The 17121-nt window shown below is 32.6% G+C and overlaps 1 protein-coding gene across 2 annotated transcripts; it reads left to right on the forward strand.

The window, feature by feature from the left end:
* The first annotated feature begins 336 nt into the window (after positions 1-336).
* Positions 337-16444, forward strand: LOC118733092 (leucine-rich repeat-containing protein 20). 2 transcript variants are annotated; one of them, XM_036462294.1, is made up of 4 exons: positions 337-1132; positions 14646-14789; positions 14853-15020; positions 15103-16444. In XM_036462294.1, exons 1-4 carry the CDS (start codon positions 826-828, stop codon positions 15255-15257), a joined length of 774 nt encoding a protein of 257 aa, XP_036318187.1. In that variant the 5' UTR covers positions 337-825; the 3' UTR covers positions 15258-16444. The 2 variants fall into 2 exon arrangements, with proteins under 2 accessions (XP_036318187.1, XP_036318188.1); XM_036462295.1 differs by lacking the exon at positions 337-1132 and adding an exon at positions 13057-13138.
* The last annotated feature ends 677 nt before the right edge of the window (positions 16445-17121 follow it).

Consider the following 17121-nt stretch of genomic DNA (forward strand, 5'->3'; position numbering starts at 1 on the left):
TGTGTGTGTGTGTGTGTGTGTGTGTGTGTGTGTGTGTGTGTGTGTGTATGAGCACAGGTGTATATTGCAGTCACCCATTTCGCCTCTTCTCACACCTCATACTCGTACATATGTATGTATATTCTCGCTAGCGTTCATGTGCATTGTGTACATTTTCACTCACAACCATTCGCTCTGATATCTCTCGACCAGAGCGTAGGCTTTTGCTTAGTTTCTTTCGATATACATTTAGTGCATTTGTGTATGTTTTTACATATGTACGATCGCTTTATTATTTCGCTTTTGTTTTGATTTCATTCGACGCAGTTTTTCTTTCTTCTTCCGTGGTATAAAAACAGCTGATGGCGGAGCTTTGCAACCATTTGAAAAACGGAAGACACGCGTACGGTTTAGCGTTTTTGAATGAAAAACAAGAAAGTGCATTTTTGAATGCATTGAAATTGAAAGTGTTAGAAGGAAAAATAATTAAGAAAAAAATTTTGCGGTAGAAAATTATTTATTGAAAGCGTTTGGCAAATTTGAAGCTAGATTTGTACAAGCTGTGATAGAGACAAAAGAACTATGAAAATAAAATAAATAGCGCAAAGTGTGATTTAAAGTTCTGATCAAAGCAAAAGCAGCAGAGTTCGAGTGCGCAGTCAAAAGAGTTAGAGTTACAGCGAGTTCTTGAAGTGCTTTCCTAAGTACGCACCACCAGAGTGCTGATAGCTTTTTTTGCAACATAAAATACGCAACCATTCATATTTTTTATACAACGCAATTATTAACGGATACCACCGATAACAAAAAAAAAACCACGAAAACAAAAATTAAAAAATAATAAAAATGCGTCCATTCGGCAACGATATCACCAATATTGCCAACAACAACGGCAATGGTAATGGTGGTGCAAATAATAATAACAACAGCAACAACAATAACAACAACAACAACAACAATAATAACAATAGCAATTTGAATGGAATTGGCACTGGCAATGAACACAATGGCGGCGTTCACATAACCGACGATCCACGCGTGCCACCCCACATTGCGCGCATGGGCGGCATAGTGACTTGCTCGCCGATAGCCGGACGCGGTGTGATACGCGTGGTGGGCCGCTGCGAAGATGCCAAAGAGAACAATATGTTGGGTAAGAGCATGGAAATGATTCATTTTAAGCTTTTATCCGTATGCTTACTAATCGTGGAGGCGGTAAGGAACTTTCTAAAATTTTATTTCAATAGGTTGATTGAAACTAGAAATTTCTGTTGTTGAATAAAGAAAACCAAAATGTATTTTTTTTTCATTTTACATTATTTTAACCTCCAACTTTTCACGCAAAACATTAATTTATGCATTCTGCATGTGTGCTTCCATAATTACACGAATGTTCATACATATGTACAGATGTATGTTTCATTTGTACAAGAATAAGTATATATGTACAAAGGTTAATAAGTAAAAATGGGCTATATATTCGTGCTCACAAGTGCTTTGATAGACAAACTAAACAAAGTCATTAAATAGTGAACTACATATGGTTTTATATGTAGATTAGGGTGGTCAAAAAATACACAGGAAAATCAGGTTTCCCAAGAATCATAGAAAAATAAAGTCATAAAACGATTTTTTTCTGATTTCGGTTAATATATGAGCGCGCCTGCAGGACATTGAAGTGTTTCATATAGTTTATATAAAAAAAAAATAAATAAATGGTTTGCAGAATGTCTATAAAATCGTTAAAAATACATTTTTTTTTAACGAATAAAAATATTTTATTTCAGAAATCTTCAGGCTATGGAGTTGCCATGCAAATTTAGGTCCAAAATTGTGCTAACTATTTTTTCAAAACGTGCGTGGTGTGGTTACGAACGCATTAAATAACTATTTTTTGTGTACATATACAGTCAGTCAATAAATTTTGGGTACATCGACTTTTTTACAATACGGGCAACTATTTTTTAAATACTATATATCTTTCGCTAATTTCTTATAAAAGGTAGTTAATTCTACAACAAAAACACCAAAAATCGAAGTTCCAAACCTTGTGAAAAATTTAAGAAAATTCCGCAAAATTTCATTCAAATATTGCACTTTTTATTTACGCTCTCTAGAAAAAAGTAGAGTATGCAGTTTTTAGCCCATTCAATTCAAGTATGATTTTAGGAAAAATTTTTATTATTAAAGGTGTCGGACATTTTTTCCATATAAAAAAAATTATCGAACATTATTTTATATGGAGAAAATGAGCGACACCTTCAACAAAAAATTGCTAAAAATCAATGGTATGTCCTCGCTACCTCAAACTTGCACCTTGTTATACTAAAATTGAATGGGCTAAAAAAATGCCGGTATTGTAAAAAATTTGCTGTACATAAACTTTATTGACTGGCTGTACATACATATATGTATGTATAATAGATGAGGTTATCGTTTATGAAAAAAATAGTTAGTAAAATTATAAAATTCAATAGGTATCATAATTTTAGGATTTTAAGGTTTGCAGATTTGCAGATTTCTAAAGGGTAATATATTTATTCGATCAAAAATATTTATTTTCAACGATTTGCGCTGAGACTACGCAATTCTACAGAAAACTTTATTCTCCTTATATGAGATGTTAAGAAAACTTCAAAGGCCGCGGGGCGCAGTTAACCGAATTAAAGAGTAAATTATAAAAAATACGGGCCTCCTTGTTTTCGATATTTTTCAATTCAGGTGGTGGCTGGGGAAAAAGTTTGGACCACCATAATATACATACATACATTCCATTTATATATATACATATGCATGCATATATACTAATCTTTTTATGTATGTGCATAACTCTTTTGAGCTGCTATGCCTATTAACGCTCTACATTCAACCAAATGACTAACGTGTTTTGTTATTACTTCTTAGCCAACTATTAAGCCACTAGTCAGTCGCATTGTAATGTTAATATAAGCATTTGTATGTATATCTACATAATATGTAGCCATGGAGGCGCAGCGTACTGATCGTTTGGCGTTGCATGCTCGCCACTCTCGTATTGTCTTGAAGCGCATCGAATGTGTGTCGTCGAAGAAGTAAATAACAAAGCTTTGTTTTATGAGGTGCAAGCAGCAGATAAAAGCGTTACTATAGCGTAGACAAGGCCATAAATTGTTTGAAGTTTTCATTTAATTCATTGTTAGGCTGCAGGTACATATCGTCGTTTAAAATATCGTCATTCCGCAAAATAGCGTAACTGACATTTGCTGCCAAAAATTGGATTTGCTTACACAAACTCTTTTGAAATATGAGTGTTTTTACTCTCTAGAAAATTATTTATGTAACCTCACATACGCGGTTTTGCATTTTGTTGATACGCGGTTTTGTACTTTAAACGACGATATATACATATATATCTACATATTAAGTATGTATGTAAAATGCCATAATTATTTGTCGGGCAAAGGTCAAGCCTTTTATTTTTTCATTTGTTATGATAATACAAAATTACGATTATTTGCATACCGCGGTTAATTTTGTTAGAGCGCATTGAAAGCAGAACTGTACATATATATGTACATATCGATAATCAAATATTGACAACTCATAAATGGCAATTTTCTCGAAATTGATTTACATATATATGTTCATCGAAAAATTGCAAATTAGACTGGATAAATTTTGATAAATGTATACCTACATTAGACTGGATCATAATTAAAAGTTTCGGATTTTCCGGTGGAATTACAAAATTTATTATATTTGAATACGTCCACCAAAATATTTCGGAAAATACCTCTAAAAATTGAGTTTTTTTTACAAATTTAAATAGTTTCTTAAAGAACTTTTTGAAAAAAGTCCCCTAAGATGACAAAACAGATTAAGCTTAAAAAATCTGCATAAAAATATTCAAAAATATTTTCACCGGAATATTTGATGCTGTTTTTTAACTTTTTTCTAATATTGGTATAAGAAAAGCTTGAATAATTGGGCCAAAGTTATTCCGATTTAGACTTATGAGGTATCAGGGGAAAGGTATTTTCCCACTCTTTTCACTTCTGTGCAAAAATAAACTCATTCACTTCCCGTTTTTTTTTAATATCAACATGTCTTAATTTAACTTTGAATGACGCTCGTTCATCTTACCTTTCTCTTTTTTTCTTTGATTGACCTTATTTTCAAAGAAATAAAAAAGGCGAGCAAATGAATTTTCAGTGATACCTCAAAAGTCTAAATCGGAATAGTTTTGATCCGGTTATTCAAGTTTTCCTTATACCAATCTTTGAACAATGTTAAAATACCAGCATCTTAAATCTCATTAATAAGTATTACGATTCCGAAAATTTCTTTATAATATTTATGCAGATTTCTTGAGCTAACTCTTTAAGAAATTATTGTTTTTTTTTTTAAGTTCATTTTTTGAGGTATTTTCAAATCGGTCTAGCTCACGTAAATTCTTTGTATTTTTCGCAAATATTTTGGCGCAAGTATTAAAATATTTAAAGTATAATAGATTTTATAATCCTAATGGAAACACAGTACCAATTTTTTTTATATGGGGAGTGATGTAGTCTAATGTACATATGTATATACTTAACAAATTTTGCAATTTTTTGATGTACATACATATGTATGTAACTCAATTTCGTAAAAATTTCCATTTATGAGTTTTCAATATTTATCCACGATGTCAGTTAAGAGTTGTCAATGTTTGACTATCGATATGTAATCAAATATTTTCAGCTAACTTCTGAATAACTCTTTAGGCTTTCATCTCTTATTGAGTTAGTTAATTGCTTCACTTTTTCCACTGGACTTAAATGTGAAAGTACAGCAAGTTTTTAAGTAACGTAGTAAGCCCAAACGCGTTGAATTTCAGTCTGAGGAATTAAAGCCTAGTTATGGCAGCTTAACTTAACTTAATGTATCTTAGAACTTGGAAAATAAAAACGAAACAGACATTGACGTGGCATTAATCTGCGTTAAATTTCGGCTGTCCAAATATAAGCAACATCCATTTAGAAGAATTTTTAGTGACAGCTCTTAAGTTCCGTTAAGTTGCAATAATCAGACCTTTATTTTCACATAAAATCTAGTATAAGAGCGATTGGAAAAAACATAGTCATAAACCTGTATCCAAATAAGACCTCAAGGCGGGAGTGAGTGAGTGAGTATTCGCAAGAACTCTCATTCACAATAAATTTTCAGTTTCTGGATTTCTGCAACATTATTTCAAGCTGAGCTAACTGCATTAAACGCAGATGCAATACGGCTATCTTCCCTGATAGTCAGTCAGCTATTAAAGCACTTAAATGTGACAAATTCACATTAAGCAGCCCACGTGTACGATAGCATTACACAACCGGTGTAGATTAGATAGCAGAACCCACCCCTCCGACAGGTACGACCACTGCTTGATGGAAACGCAAGCCAACAGAATCGGTCTAAATTTGAATGAGGGAGGAAACATAGAGCCTCTATTGCGGTGTCCCACCGACCCATGGTTTGCCAACTTCAAAAGCCTTTTTAGGGTAGCCACGATAACGTAACCCAACACAGGTTAGGGAAGATTGGCTGACAGTGGTAATACCCATTACCTTCTACAAAGTAAGAGACACTCGTACCGCAGCAATCTTAAGGTTTCTGATTTTATCATCAGCTGAGTAAAGTTGCATACTACTCAATCAAACAAAGCAACGCGGATCTCATGATGCAATTCGACCTTTTTGTTCTGCAGCTGGTGATGACCCCTCTACAATAACAGCATTCATAGGGAAAGAGTTGACTTTCTTTGAATGTTGTTTAAGGTTTGTTTATAGTCCGTATGGTTCAGTGCTGCTGACGTGCCTGGGGGGAGACTTGAGTTCTCGCAAGTGTCTAGAGGAATAGTTCCTGTAGTCTGTGGCCAAGATTTACATATATGTGTTTATACATTAGTACATATATCTATAGAAAAAATTATGGTTATGAAATTGGGAAGTTTATGCTGTGAACCGTAAAGTGGTTTTGCAGTTATTCATCTGAAGAAAAACATTTGAAATTTTCGTGCAACATAAGTCCACACTCAACTCAAATAAAGTATGCACGCGCACATACATGCGAAATCATTAAAGTGTGCAATCCAGACAGAAAAAAAAACACAGAAAAATTCGGCCAGCTATTTGAACAGTTACATAAAAAGTCATTAAAAATAGTAATTATAGTAAATTAAAAAAATATTGTGCCTAGAGGCTAGTGTGTAAAAGCATATTTTTCACTAATTACAGTTACTGCCACAAAGTATAAAATTTTGTTAAATACGAAAGAGGCCTATTTTTAGTGCATCATGCACATATATTGGTTTTGTTATTTTACGTAACTTGCTAGCTCATATCGTTCCTGTTGCTGGCGAATTGCGTTTTATGCACTTACCTACAATTTTTTTTTTTACAAGGCCTATATGCACAAACCTGCGCTCTTTTTATAATAACTGTATCGTATTGCATGCCAACTAGCCGGCTGAGTTACACGAATTACTTGCGTGTATTCTTAATTGTATAAATTATAATTATTTGTAACGTACGAATGAGCACCTTGCATTTGCCAACAAAACATGCACTTCAAAATGTGCCACAATGCGTATACGTAATACAACGTATTTACATACATATGTACATACTTATATACTTATGTATATGTATGTAAGTCGTATGTGCAATATGAAAGAATTCTTACTTAACTTAAGCTACTCATTGTTGCATTCGGTCAAACAAAATTATTTTATATAAGAACTATCGCTCCAGGTGTGTTTCTTTGAAGGCAATTAAGGAGCTATTAAAATTGTTATTACATACATACAAACATTTACACTCAATACGTATTTATTTATGCTTTAAATGCCTCGGAAATGCCTTTACCAGCCCTATTGGGTAATTTGATCAATTAATTAGTCATTGCTTGAGTAGCCCATAATTTTTTTTTTTACCACAGCAGGTTTTTGCGATTGTCAAATACTATTGAATTAAAAAAAACAAAAACAAATTCGCCTTTGTCTGCAATAAATTTTGCATTTTTTATTTCGTTTTATGACTAGCAGGCCAGTTATAATAAATTTGATAAGATAAGAAATAAAGAAACGAATTGAAGCGAAAGAAAAAAGGGGGAGTATATTCAAGTTGTATATCTTAAGTAATTTTTTAATTATCAGCTTGTAAGTTGCGTATGAACGCTTTTTTAATTGGAGGTTTTCCATAATTGTTTACCTTGATAAATATCAGGGTCGAATGAGGAAAGAAAATTAATTGCAGCACCCATATAAGCAATAATAAATTAGTCATAACTGCAAATCAGCGCGGGAATTAAATTGTTCATTATACCCCGTTCACATGATGGGTGCTTAACTCGCATTCTCACCTTGATCAAAATGCAGTTATGTCTATCACTATTAATGTCAATATATAAGAAATGTTAAAAAAATACGAGTTAAAAGTTTTTAGATAGGTTTTTCGTATAAAGAATACATTTTTTTTTTAGCAAAAAACACAACCGACTTGAAATTTAAAATATTTAAAAAAATTTAGGGGTGCCATTAATTTCTCCATGACGCAATAATCGCATCTAAATCAGTTTAGTATGGAACCACCCTTGAGGTACCACCTCTCTGATAAAAAAAAGAATTATCGAATAAGTCTTCTTTTTTTGAAATCGGTTAAAAATAATAACCTAAATAATATTAAGGGTATACTCTAAAGATTTATTCCATTAGATAAAGAAATCATCAAGCTGTGTTTGCTTACTTTGTCCAGACGCGCCGTCCTTGTGTTCAAAAATATGTAAACCAAAGTCTTTCTTTGACAATAATGCTGGTTGAAAACACACAAAAATATCGATAAAATGTTTAAAAGTACCAATTGTACACATTCTAGATTAATTTTAACATTCATATCGATTCTGATATCGATTAATTTATTAATATAAAGTGGGCTGAAGGAAAAATTGGCAAATAGCAAATGACATAGATAGCGCTATCGATGGATTAACTTCCTAATATCTGAGGTCATAAGCAGTAAAAGCCTAAGCCGAAAAACCTGAATTCGAGAAAAAAACGTTTCAAAAAATTCGTTGTAATATTTTAACTTTTTATATAGTCGAGATGAGGGTTTCACATGCGCATTGAATAGTAGTTGCAGAATCCGATAGCATATGCCTACAATTCAATTCATTCTTAAGTCGACTTACGCGGTTATTGCCTATGACCACAGACATCTGGTCAAATACATTAACCCTTTCAGTACAAAAAAATCAAACTTTGAAGCTAAAAATTTAAAAATTTGTACATATGTCATCTAATTATGGGTCATTTATTTCAAAAATATAATCAAGGTTTTATCAAGGTTAGTCTTACCGTTATTCAGCGTCAATAATATTGGAGAGTGGTACCCTAAGTTTGTAAAATGGGAAGTGATATCAATTATTATTTTTTTTTTATTTCCGCAGTATAATTCAAAACTACCAATAAAACATGACAATTTTTTCGAATCTCAATTCCACCTGAAAATACTGCAATCAATAAAGTACAATTAAAGAAACGCGGTAAATATGAATGATACATTTTTTTCGAAATAACTAATCTTTCAATAAGAAAAGCTCTTAATTACGCGGTAAATATGAATGATAATTTTTTTTTCAAAATAACTAATCTTACAATAAGAAAAGCTATTAATTACGAAAAAGAGCTTTAAGCACAAAAAAGTTGATGCAATATATTAAAAATTTGAACTGAAACTTAACAATTGCACATTTGGCAAAACTGGTAATTTCTAGTGCTTATTGGGTCGCTGAATTTTAGTCCGACAAAATATATCCAACTGAAAGTGCATAAAATACAACTTTTTCTAAAATATTGTTCATTTGAATTTTTAACTAAATAAATATCGTCGTTTCAAGTGCTAAACGGCGTATCGATGTTCTGCAAAACCTCGTACCTGAAATTTGTGTCAAAAATTAAATTTGCTTACCGGAAGCTCCTGACATCAAGCGTTATCCACTCATACCAAAATATCGATATTTAGATATAAATGGTATAGCTACTTAGGGATAAAAGAAGGAAATGTTTCGAAATGAGACTGGTTTCTATTTTTCACCTTAAAATTTGAGCAACCTCACTTACATCCACAGGCACATACATATTTGCATTTAATTAGACTAATAAACACTGTGAATTTCACCACATCTATATGTATACCTATAAATAAGTATCGCCTACGTCTCCGTCGACGCTGCATTTCATATATTTCTTTCATATGAACTGAAATTTGCGCACGATTTAAGTACATATATATGAACATATATATAGTACGTACATATATTGTATATGTATATTACCGATATATGTATGTACATTTTCCGGAAAATGTGTCACACGCGCTGCCAAAGCAATAAAACAAAGAGGCGTGTGCCAATCGCTCGAAAGCTTTTGCTATCAATTCTTGGCCACGATCACGCAGTCTAACAAAAATATATAGGCAATCCACGCATGATGATGAACATGAAATTAACTACGTTTTGTATATACATTAATAAAAATGCGCATTAAGTTATTTCATAGTGCGAGACACAAAAGTGTTCATAAATAATATGCAAGATATATGGAGCTATAACCGGCTTTCTAGTGGGGGCTGCCCGCCAAAAATTTTGAGACCTTGTGTCGATTAATATAAGGAATTCTAAATTCTTATTTGGTTTCCCGCAAAGACAAGGGTGTAAATGTTAAGTGATATAAATACGTAGGGACATATGTACATATGTACGTAACTTTCTACGAAGTGTGCAGGTTTTCTCCGAATTCGTCGTAAAATCATATAAGAAATATCTATAAACATTTGCTTATAGCAGTCGATGTATTATACATTGTTTTATTTTGCGCATTTTGAAGCTTTTTGCGCACAAATATTTATAACACAAGTTCTCACATTTGATTTGTTTTCTTTGGAATTTTCAATTTTCATAAGTACCGCAATTTTATTTCATACATGCATACGTACGTACATATGTATGTATGTACAAGCACAAAGAATCACTGAGGGCTAACGTCAAATTGGCCAAATGCGATTACGATTTAATTTTATTTATTTTTTGTTTTTTTGTTTTTTCTTTTACCTAAATCACACAGCCGTTGTCGGTGGCAGCTGTTCATTGTTGTTGGCAACTAAATAATGAATACGCCGTGTCATACTTTGTCTCGTGCTCTCATTTTCTGCTCACTGACGTAGTAGACGCCTTGTCTGCTGGCGCACGTCTGTCCACAGTTCAGTGGAAATGCATTTAGATACGATTTTTCTATACGTGGCTAGCTAATGAGATTTGTAATGTATAGTATTTAATACAAATTTTAAAACGTATGCACAAAATAAAAATTTATGCATAGGGGTCTCTGAAGTTTCACGGATTTTTTCTTTTAATAAAAAGTTGCGGAGTTTTTTTTTAGTTTGAGAATGCTGTAAGATATACACACTTCATACATACACGCTTACATACTACATGCAAATTTATTCAAATAGAGTACACAATGTTCTGCACAAATAATGTGACCGACATGCAACGGACTGTTGATTTTATGCAACTTTCTTCAGATAATTGGCATCTATTCAAAATTGTTCAGTTTAACGACCTGCTATTTACGTACGTGTATATGTACATATCTACATATGTACATTTACGCACTGAATGACCTGCACATTTTAAGAACAAAAGCGATTGACAGAATTAGTTTGCTATTCTTGCCATTTTTAAATGCACTGTCAGTGGAGTTAAAAACAAAATCAATGTATTCGTCATGTATTCGTCACGTTTTATAAATTGGAAAGTTAAATTATATTCGCTCTTGTATTTTACAAAATTTAAATCAGTAAAGGAATGGCGCTGCTTTAGCCCTCTACTGCATACTGCTAAGCTGGTCATGTCCCTAATACTTGTCTCATTCACACCTAATCCTCACTATTTACTACAGTATTACTACCTACTTTAGTAAGGATTGTGATATTTGTGTCATGAACCGGTACAGACCAATCAGCCAATATATCGATACTTGGACCGGTTGTCAGACCTAATTTTTTAGTTTAATATATATATATTTTTTGTTCAATGCTAAAAATATGTCTAAAAACTTGAAAACCAATTCTCTCGTAGCTTTGATTTTTGGAGTTCGGATATTCTTCCAGAAAACGATCGATATACATGCACATGTGTATGTAGAAAATACATACAGAAAACACATAAGTACATTTCGTTGCCTGAGTAAAAGATTGTCGTATGTTACGCACGTACGTATGACGCTTACGACAATCTTTTACCCAGGCGACGATTTGTGTTTGTGTTCGCCTTTGCTCTAGCTAATATTATAGCAATAATTATACAAAAAAGCTCATTCATTCGCATTTATCTTTATAGCAGAAGCTTTTCCTACATTTGTTCCCTACTTATTCATGCAAAATGGAATGCGATGACATTGAAACAGAACCAATTGAACAAAGAGCTTGCCAAACTGGCCTCTAATGTGGATGTAAAAGTGCATTCATTGGCACCTCTTAACATCTCGTCTCTTCGAACGTAGGCCAATACATAGACGTACGGGAGCACGATTGAGAGAATATTGTATCATTCTTGGTACGGGAGTATACCATATATACTGAACAAAGAAAAAGAGAAAAATATTTAAAAATAAATGTCGGCACCAAAATTGTCTGTTTCACTACATATTAGCTCCGATCCAATACTTTTCGTGTACAATCCTGTAAAAATGTCAAACAGCAAAATTATTCTCTGAAGTGAAAGTAAGAAGTGAGTAACAACAAAAAGTACGAGAACAAGAAAATTCATATTTCCCGTAGAAACGTCAAAAAGCTTATCGCATGACACTTTTCATGATTTTACTAGAAGAAGAGTTCGGGTAATATCTTGCAACTCCATTCTCTACAAAAGTATCCCAAAATCGCTCTCATTTACTGGATTTCGAAGTACGGGATCATTTTTTCTGTAACTTCCTGCAAGTTCGTGTAAAAACCTGTAAGTTCATGGAGTCCTGGATCAGACCTGTTAGAAATGCCTAATAATAATATATGTAATCATCAGGAGTACCCTGCGGAATGTGAAGAATAAAAAAATAATAATTTTTTTTGCTAATAAAATATAATGATTTCATTGTTGAAATAAAAAGGCAAAATTTATAATTACTTTAATTGAAGTGAAAGCATATTCTTTATCACTGCGTGATGTCAGTAGGTTCTTTTTTTTTTTAATAGCGTTGCTCTTCAGTAGACCATGACAAGTGGCCTGTTTCTTTTTAAAGTTTCGACATAAATCAAAGGTTCCCAAATATAAATATTATACCAAATCTGGAATTTTAATACGTTTATTTATGACGCGGCGGTGAATGAAAATTGTGCTCATAAAAACCTCAAAAAGTGCAATGGAGGATCCTTAAAAAAATGTTAGTAATAAAAAAATTTAATGCAAGTTGAGACTAAACTCCGTTGCTAAATTAAATATTTAAGCTTGAACTCATGTCGTTTTCAAGGCAATGACTGATTAATTAAATGGCGACCGAACGTTTTTTGGAGCTTCCAGTTGGACCGGCGCGAATTATAAGGCCAGACATAGTGTGAACTTTCAGAAACAACAGATAGTTATAGCATATATAAAGCTCATGAGAACCGTTGATGCATACCTTTTCACCTTCAAACAACAAAATCTTTTCTAAAGAGAGTGTTGACGGAACTAATTTCAATTTTTACTCGCACGAGACAACGTACAATACAAATTTGCTTAAGAGCGTGAAAACATACTATTTTTGTCTCTTCGCTCATACTTTAGCTCTGTTTCTAAGTTTTTACTCTCACCAAAAGCTATAGTATTATTTTATAGGGTATAATGTCGCCAAAGAATTTTTTCGCACTCAATAAAATTATTTGTAACGCATTGATCGTGTCGTGCGCGACCAGGTCACATTTTTCTTCGAGTAAAAAAATTAAAATAAATAAGTATTTAGAGCTTATATATGTATTTGTGTATAGTTGGACAAGTGAAAATTATTTAAAACTAATTATTTGTTTTTGCGTAGAATCACCAAAAAAGTTGGTAAGAATGGCACATGCTGTTGTGCGTGTTGTTGAGCGCTGCGAAAATGCGCAAGAGAATGAGTCATTAGGTAATTGTGTTTTGAGTACATATGTATGTATGTACGCACACTAGACTAGTCCAAAATATTTTTTTCCAGCCACCTTCCTTCAGAAACATTTAGACCCGTATTTTTTTTTTTGAAAATAATATTTAACCGTGCCACCCAGGCGTTGAAGTTTGCTATAAAAGATTTCATATGGGGAAAATAAATTTTTTATAGAATTGCTCTATAATTTTTGAAAATAAATATTTTTTGTTCGCATAAAAATATTTCCCTTCAGAAGTTTCAAACCAAAAATTATGCATTTTTAACATCAAAATTTTACTAACTACTTTATCATAACCGATAATATCATCTCTTATATAGAAAAATTTGTAATTTTATGTGTTCGTAACCACATAACGCACGTTGTGAAAAAATAATTGGTAATATATTTGTGATAAATTTGTGGCTGCAAGTAAATTTCCGAAAGCTAATTTTGCTGCGTATTTTGGATTACCCTAATGTACATATATAAATATAAATATATTAATAATAAATTTTTAACCATTTATTTAGATACATTTGTATATAATTTTATACGTACACACGTTTGTATGCATGCAAGTTAGGGTGGTCCAAAATAAGTAAAGTCGGAGTTTTAATGCTCTCACCCCTAGGATTGTTCTATATCGAAAAAAGTATACCCCTATTTTTTATTTTGAAATCAAAAAATATTTAGAGGTCGCTCAAAGCGCTCAAAGTTTTCCATGTATTTTATATGGGGAAAACCAATTTTTCGTGGAAATGAATGATTCTTGAAAATCATTATTTTTCGAACGGAAAACTCCGCTTCTCTTCAGGAGACTTCCAATAACAATATCCAATTGCATATTTAACCATTTTTCAATGCTAACGATTTTTTATTTATCTCCCCAATTGCTTTTTGTGGCATTTTCTAGGGATTTTGGTGGACATATAAAATATAGTTACTATAAAAAAATGGTTAAAAAAATAAATAAGTATTATTACTGGGAATCTGCTGAAAGGAAACAGGGTTTTCCGGTATAAAAATATTGACTTTCCAGAATTCTATACCAATTCTACGAAACCTTGTTTTTTCCCCATGTAAAATACATGGAAAGCTTTGAGCGCTTTGAACGACCTCTAAATTTTTTTTTATTTCAAAATAAAATAAGAGGGGTATATTTTTTCGGTGTAGAACAATCTTAGGTGGTGAGAGCCTTAAAAATACGACTTTACTTTTTATATGCATTTTTGGACCACCCTTCTGTATATATGTATGTATATTTGTACAAATAAGCTTTCGTCGAAGGCAAAATAACAACAGCTGCTGACTGAAGCGCTCATTTATGTATACCTGTACAAATTTATCTGCATAGTATGTACACATGTATGTATGTACATAAATATGTATGTATATCTGTTTGCTTTCCAAATGCTGCCAGCCTTTTAGTTGCCATAATTCTCTTAGATATTGAAATATTTAGCAAAAATACCAAAGTAACAAACAAATTTTAATCTGAATTTCCAGATTTATCAGAGTGCGAACTGGTACAGATTCCTGATGCTGTTTATCATTTGATGCGCAACACTCAGCTGAAAACTTGCGATCTCAGCAGCAATGTCATCAAAAAGATACCCGCCAAATTCGCTTTGAAATTCAGTTTGATTACAGGTGAGTTTAACTATAGAAAAAAAAATCTAGAAAGCAAATGAACTAAATACAACTTTCACGCAGATCTTAACCTTTCACACAATCAAATGGCCAAATTACCCGATGAGCTGGCCGACCTCAATGCCTTGGCGCGCTTAAATATATCCCACAATTCGTTTATAGTGCTGCCACCAGTTGTGTTTAAAATGCCTAAACTGCGTGAATTGGATGCCAGTCACAATGCCATTATAGGTAAGTGAATAGCTGAGATGATCTATGGCTTGAAAAAAGCTCTGTATACTCATGTACTTACAACTACTTTCATTACTTTTAGAAATCGACACTGATGAGATGATCACAAGCGATAACTTGGAGTTGGTTGATTTGAAACACAATCCCTTGGGTCGCACCTGCCACCGTAAATTGAAGAATGCCAGCGCACCATTCCGCATTGAAATCTCCGAATATAATGAGGACGATGACTGGTAGACTAGCGCATGCGCAATTTTTTACACAAACAAAACAAAAAAACGATAGTTGTGAATGCAGTCCAAAGAGAGTGATTCTCAATACTTAGCTCAAATTAAAATGAGGCATACATACATTTAGCTTAGTTATATGTAACTAAGAGTATGTTACCAACTATTTTTGTACACAAACATACAGCATAATCATGACTAACACGAATGCATCAGGTCCGAAGCTTAGAAGTGCATTGAAACGTTTGTCACTCACATAAAATACTAATCGGGAATGGATGTTGATTTGAAATTTTAAGCGCCAAAGGGTAATTTGTTTGATAGTCAACATTGCCAACTTTGACAAGGAAAATGTATCAAACAGCTGGTGCCAATTTTTGTAAACCACTTTTTTTCAACAAAGAAATGAAGCTGGTATAATTAGAGAAAAGGACATCAAAAGGCAGCACTTGAGGGAAAGAAAACATGCTCTGAAATAGTTATAAGGTACTAGATATTCGAGCTTGAGTGAGCGCGCAAATGGACTCAAATTTTCACATAGCATATTCTAAATAGTTTCTATTCTCAAATAAAAACTCTTTCTTGCATTTGGAAGCGGAAGAGTTTTTTGAAGCATAATACCAAAGATACTTAAATACTTACCTACTGACCACTTAGAATAAGTCACGATTTTTGTAGCCATTAAGATAAGTCAAATCGCAAAAAAAAATTGTAGTGTTAAGCTTCCTGAATGTGATTTCTATGCTAAAATATGTTAGTTTTAATCAATTAATTTTAGTTTAGTATGGAGTAATATAAAGCGAAAAGTGTTAAAAAAATAACAAATTTAGATGTTAAGCTGTTTGTCTGTGAATATTGTAAATATTTTTTAAGTTTCTCAGCCAAGAGAGAAAACTAGTCAAAAACTTAATTTATCAAATGACTGCCTTAAAAAATATACATATATTTTACTTGCAGTTAATGTTTTAGCGACAAAATATCTCAGTTCATTATAAAATCAGTTTTGTCTGACTGCGAGTGTCTTGTTTTCAGTTATTATTTTTTGAGATTTTTTTTTTGTAGAGAAGCCTTCATTATTTCTATCTTTTTTTTATTAAACTATAGAATTTATTTTAAGAAACGTATTAAATCATTTGTTCAAGCATTATATTTGAATAAAATAAAATTTTATTTTTTCATTCACAGTCAAAAAAAAAAGAGTATCTTTTTTGCTAGCCACCCGTTGTAAGCAAAGTTCTTGACCCCAACGAAGACGCTCTAAGATTCAGTTTAAAAAGTTTGTAATTTTTATGAATTTTTTTGTTGAATTTTTCTTAAAATTTCTTACTAAATGAAAAACTTTAGTCTACATGCGCGTGGTTGAAGCTTGGGCAGTATTTTTATAGAAAAATAACAAATAAAATTTTAATTTTAATATTTTTATTGAGAATCGTCAAATCGTCATGGTACTGCCATCTTGAAAATGACGACCAAATGGTCAACCTGGCAATACTGAGAATATCATAAATTACATAAATGCTTACGTGAACACAGACCTCCAGTAAAGTTTAGCGCTTCGAATTTTTAATTAGCGATAAATCAGCGAGATACTTTTTTTGGAAACTTGTTTCCTTTCTTGAAACAAATCATACAATAAAAGCGGGGTTTTCAAATATCTCGACACCTGTGCCGCCTACCGGATTAAGGATGACTTTCGTATCCAAGTCTCTGGCCATCGGGAAGTTGGCTAACATTTTATTACACACACCGCAGCAGGTGAAACAACAACAACAACTATAATGGGAGCATTTTTTCGACGAATACGTTTATAAAATTTTTTGAATTACAACTACATACATACATACCTCTGTACAGGTGATATCTCCACAATAAAT

The sequence above is a fragment of the Rhagoletis pomonella genome, unplaced genomic scaffold (genome assembly GCF_013731165.1).
Source record: "Rhagoletis pomonella isolate Grant_MI unplaced genomic scaffold, Rhpom_1.0 Rhpom_scaffold_00002, whole genome shotgun sequence".
NCBI classification, from domain to species: domain Eukaryota; kingdom Metazoa; phylum Arthropoda; class Insecta; order Diptera; family Tephritidae; genus Rhagoletis; species Rhagoletis pomonella.

What these genes read in the sequence shown, in the direction of transcription:
- LOC118733092 (XM_036462294.1), top strand. Translation starts at nt 826, where the DNA reads ATGCGTCCATTCGGCAACGATATCACCAATATTGCCAACAACAACGGC. An exon ending in CAAAGAGAACAATATGTTGG is followed by an intron (nt 1,133 to 14,645) that starts GTAAGAGCATGG and finishes CTGAATTTCCAG; the next exon opens with ATTTATCAGAGTGCGAACTG. An exon ending in CAGTCACAATGCCATTATAG is followed by an intron (nt 15,021 to 15,102) that starts GTAAGTGAATAG and finishes CATTACTTTTAG; the next exon opens with AAATCGACACTGATGAGATG.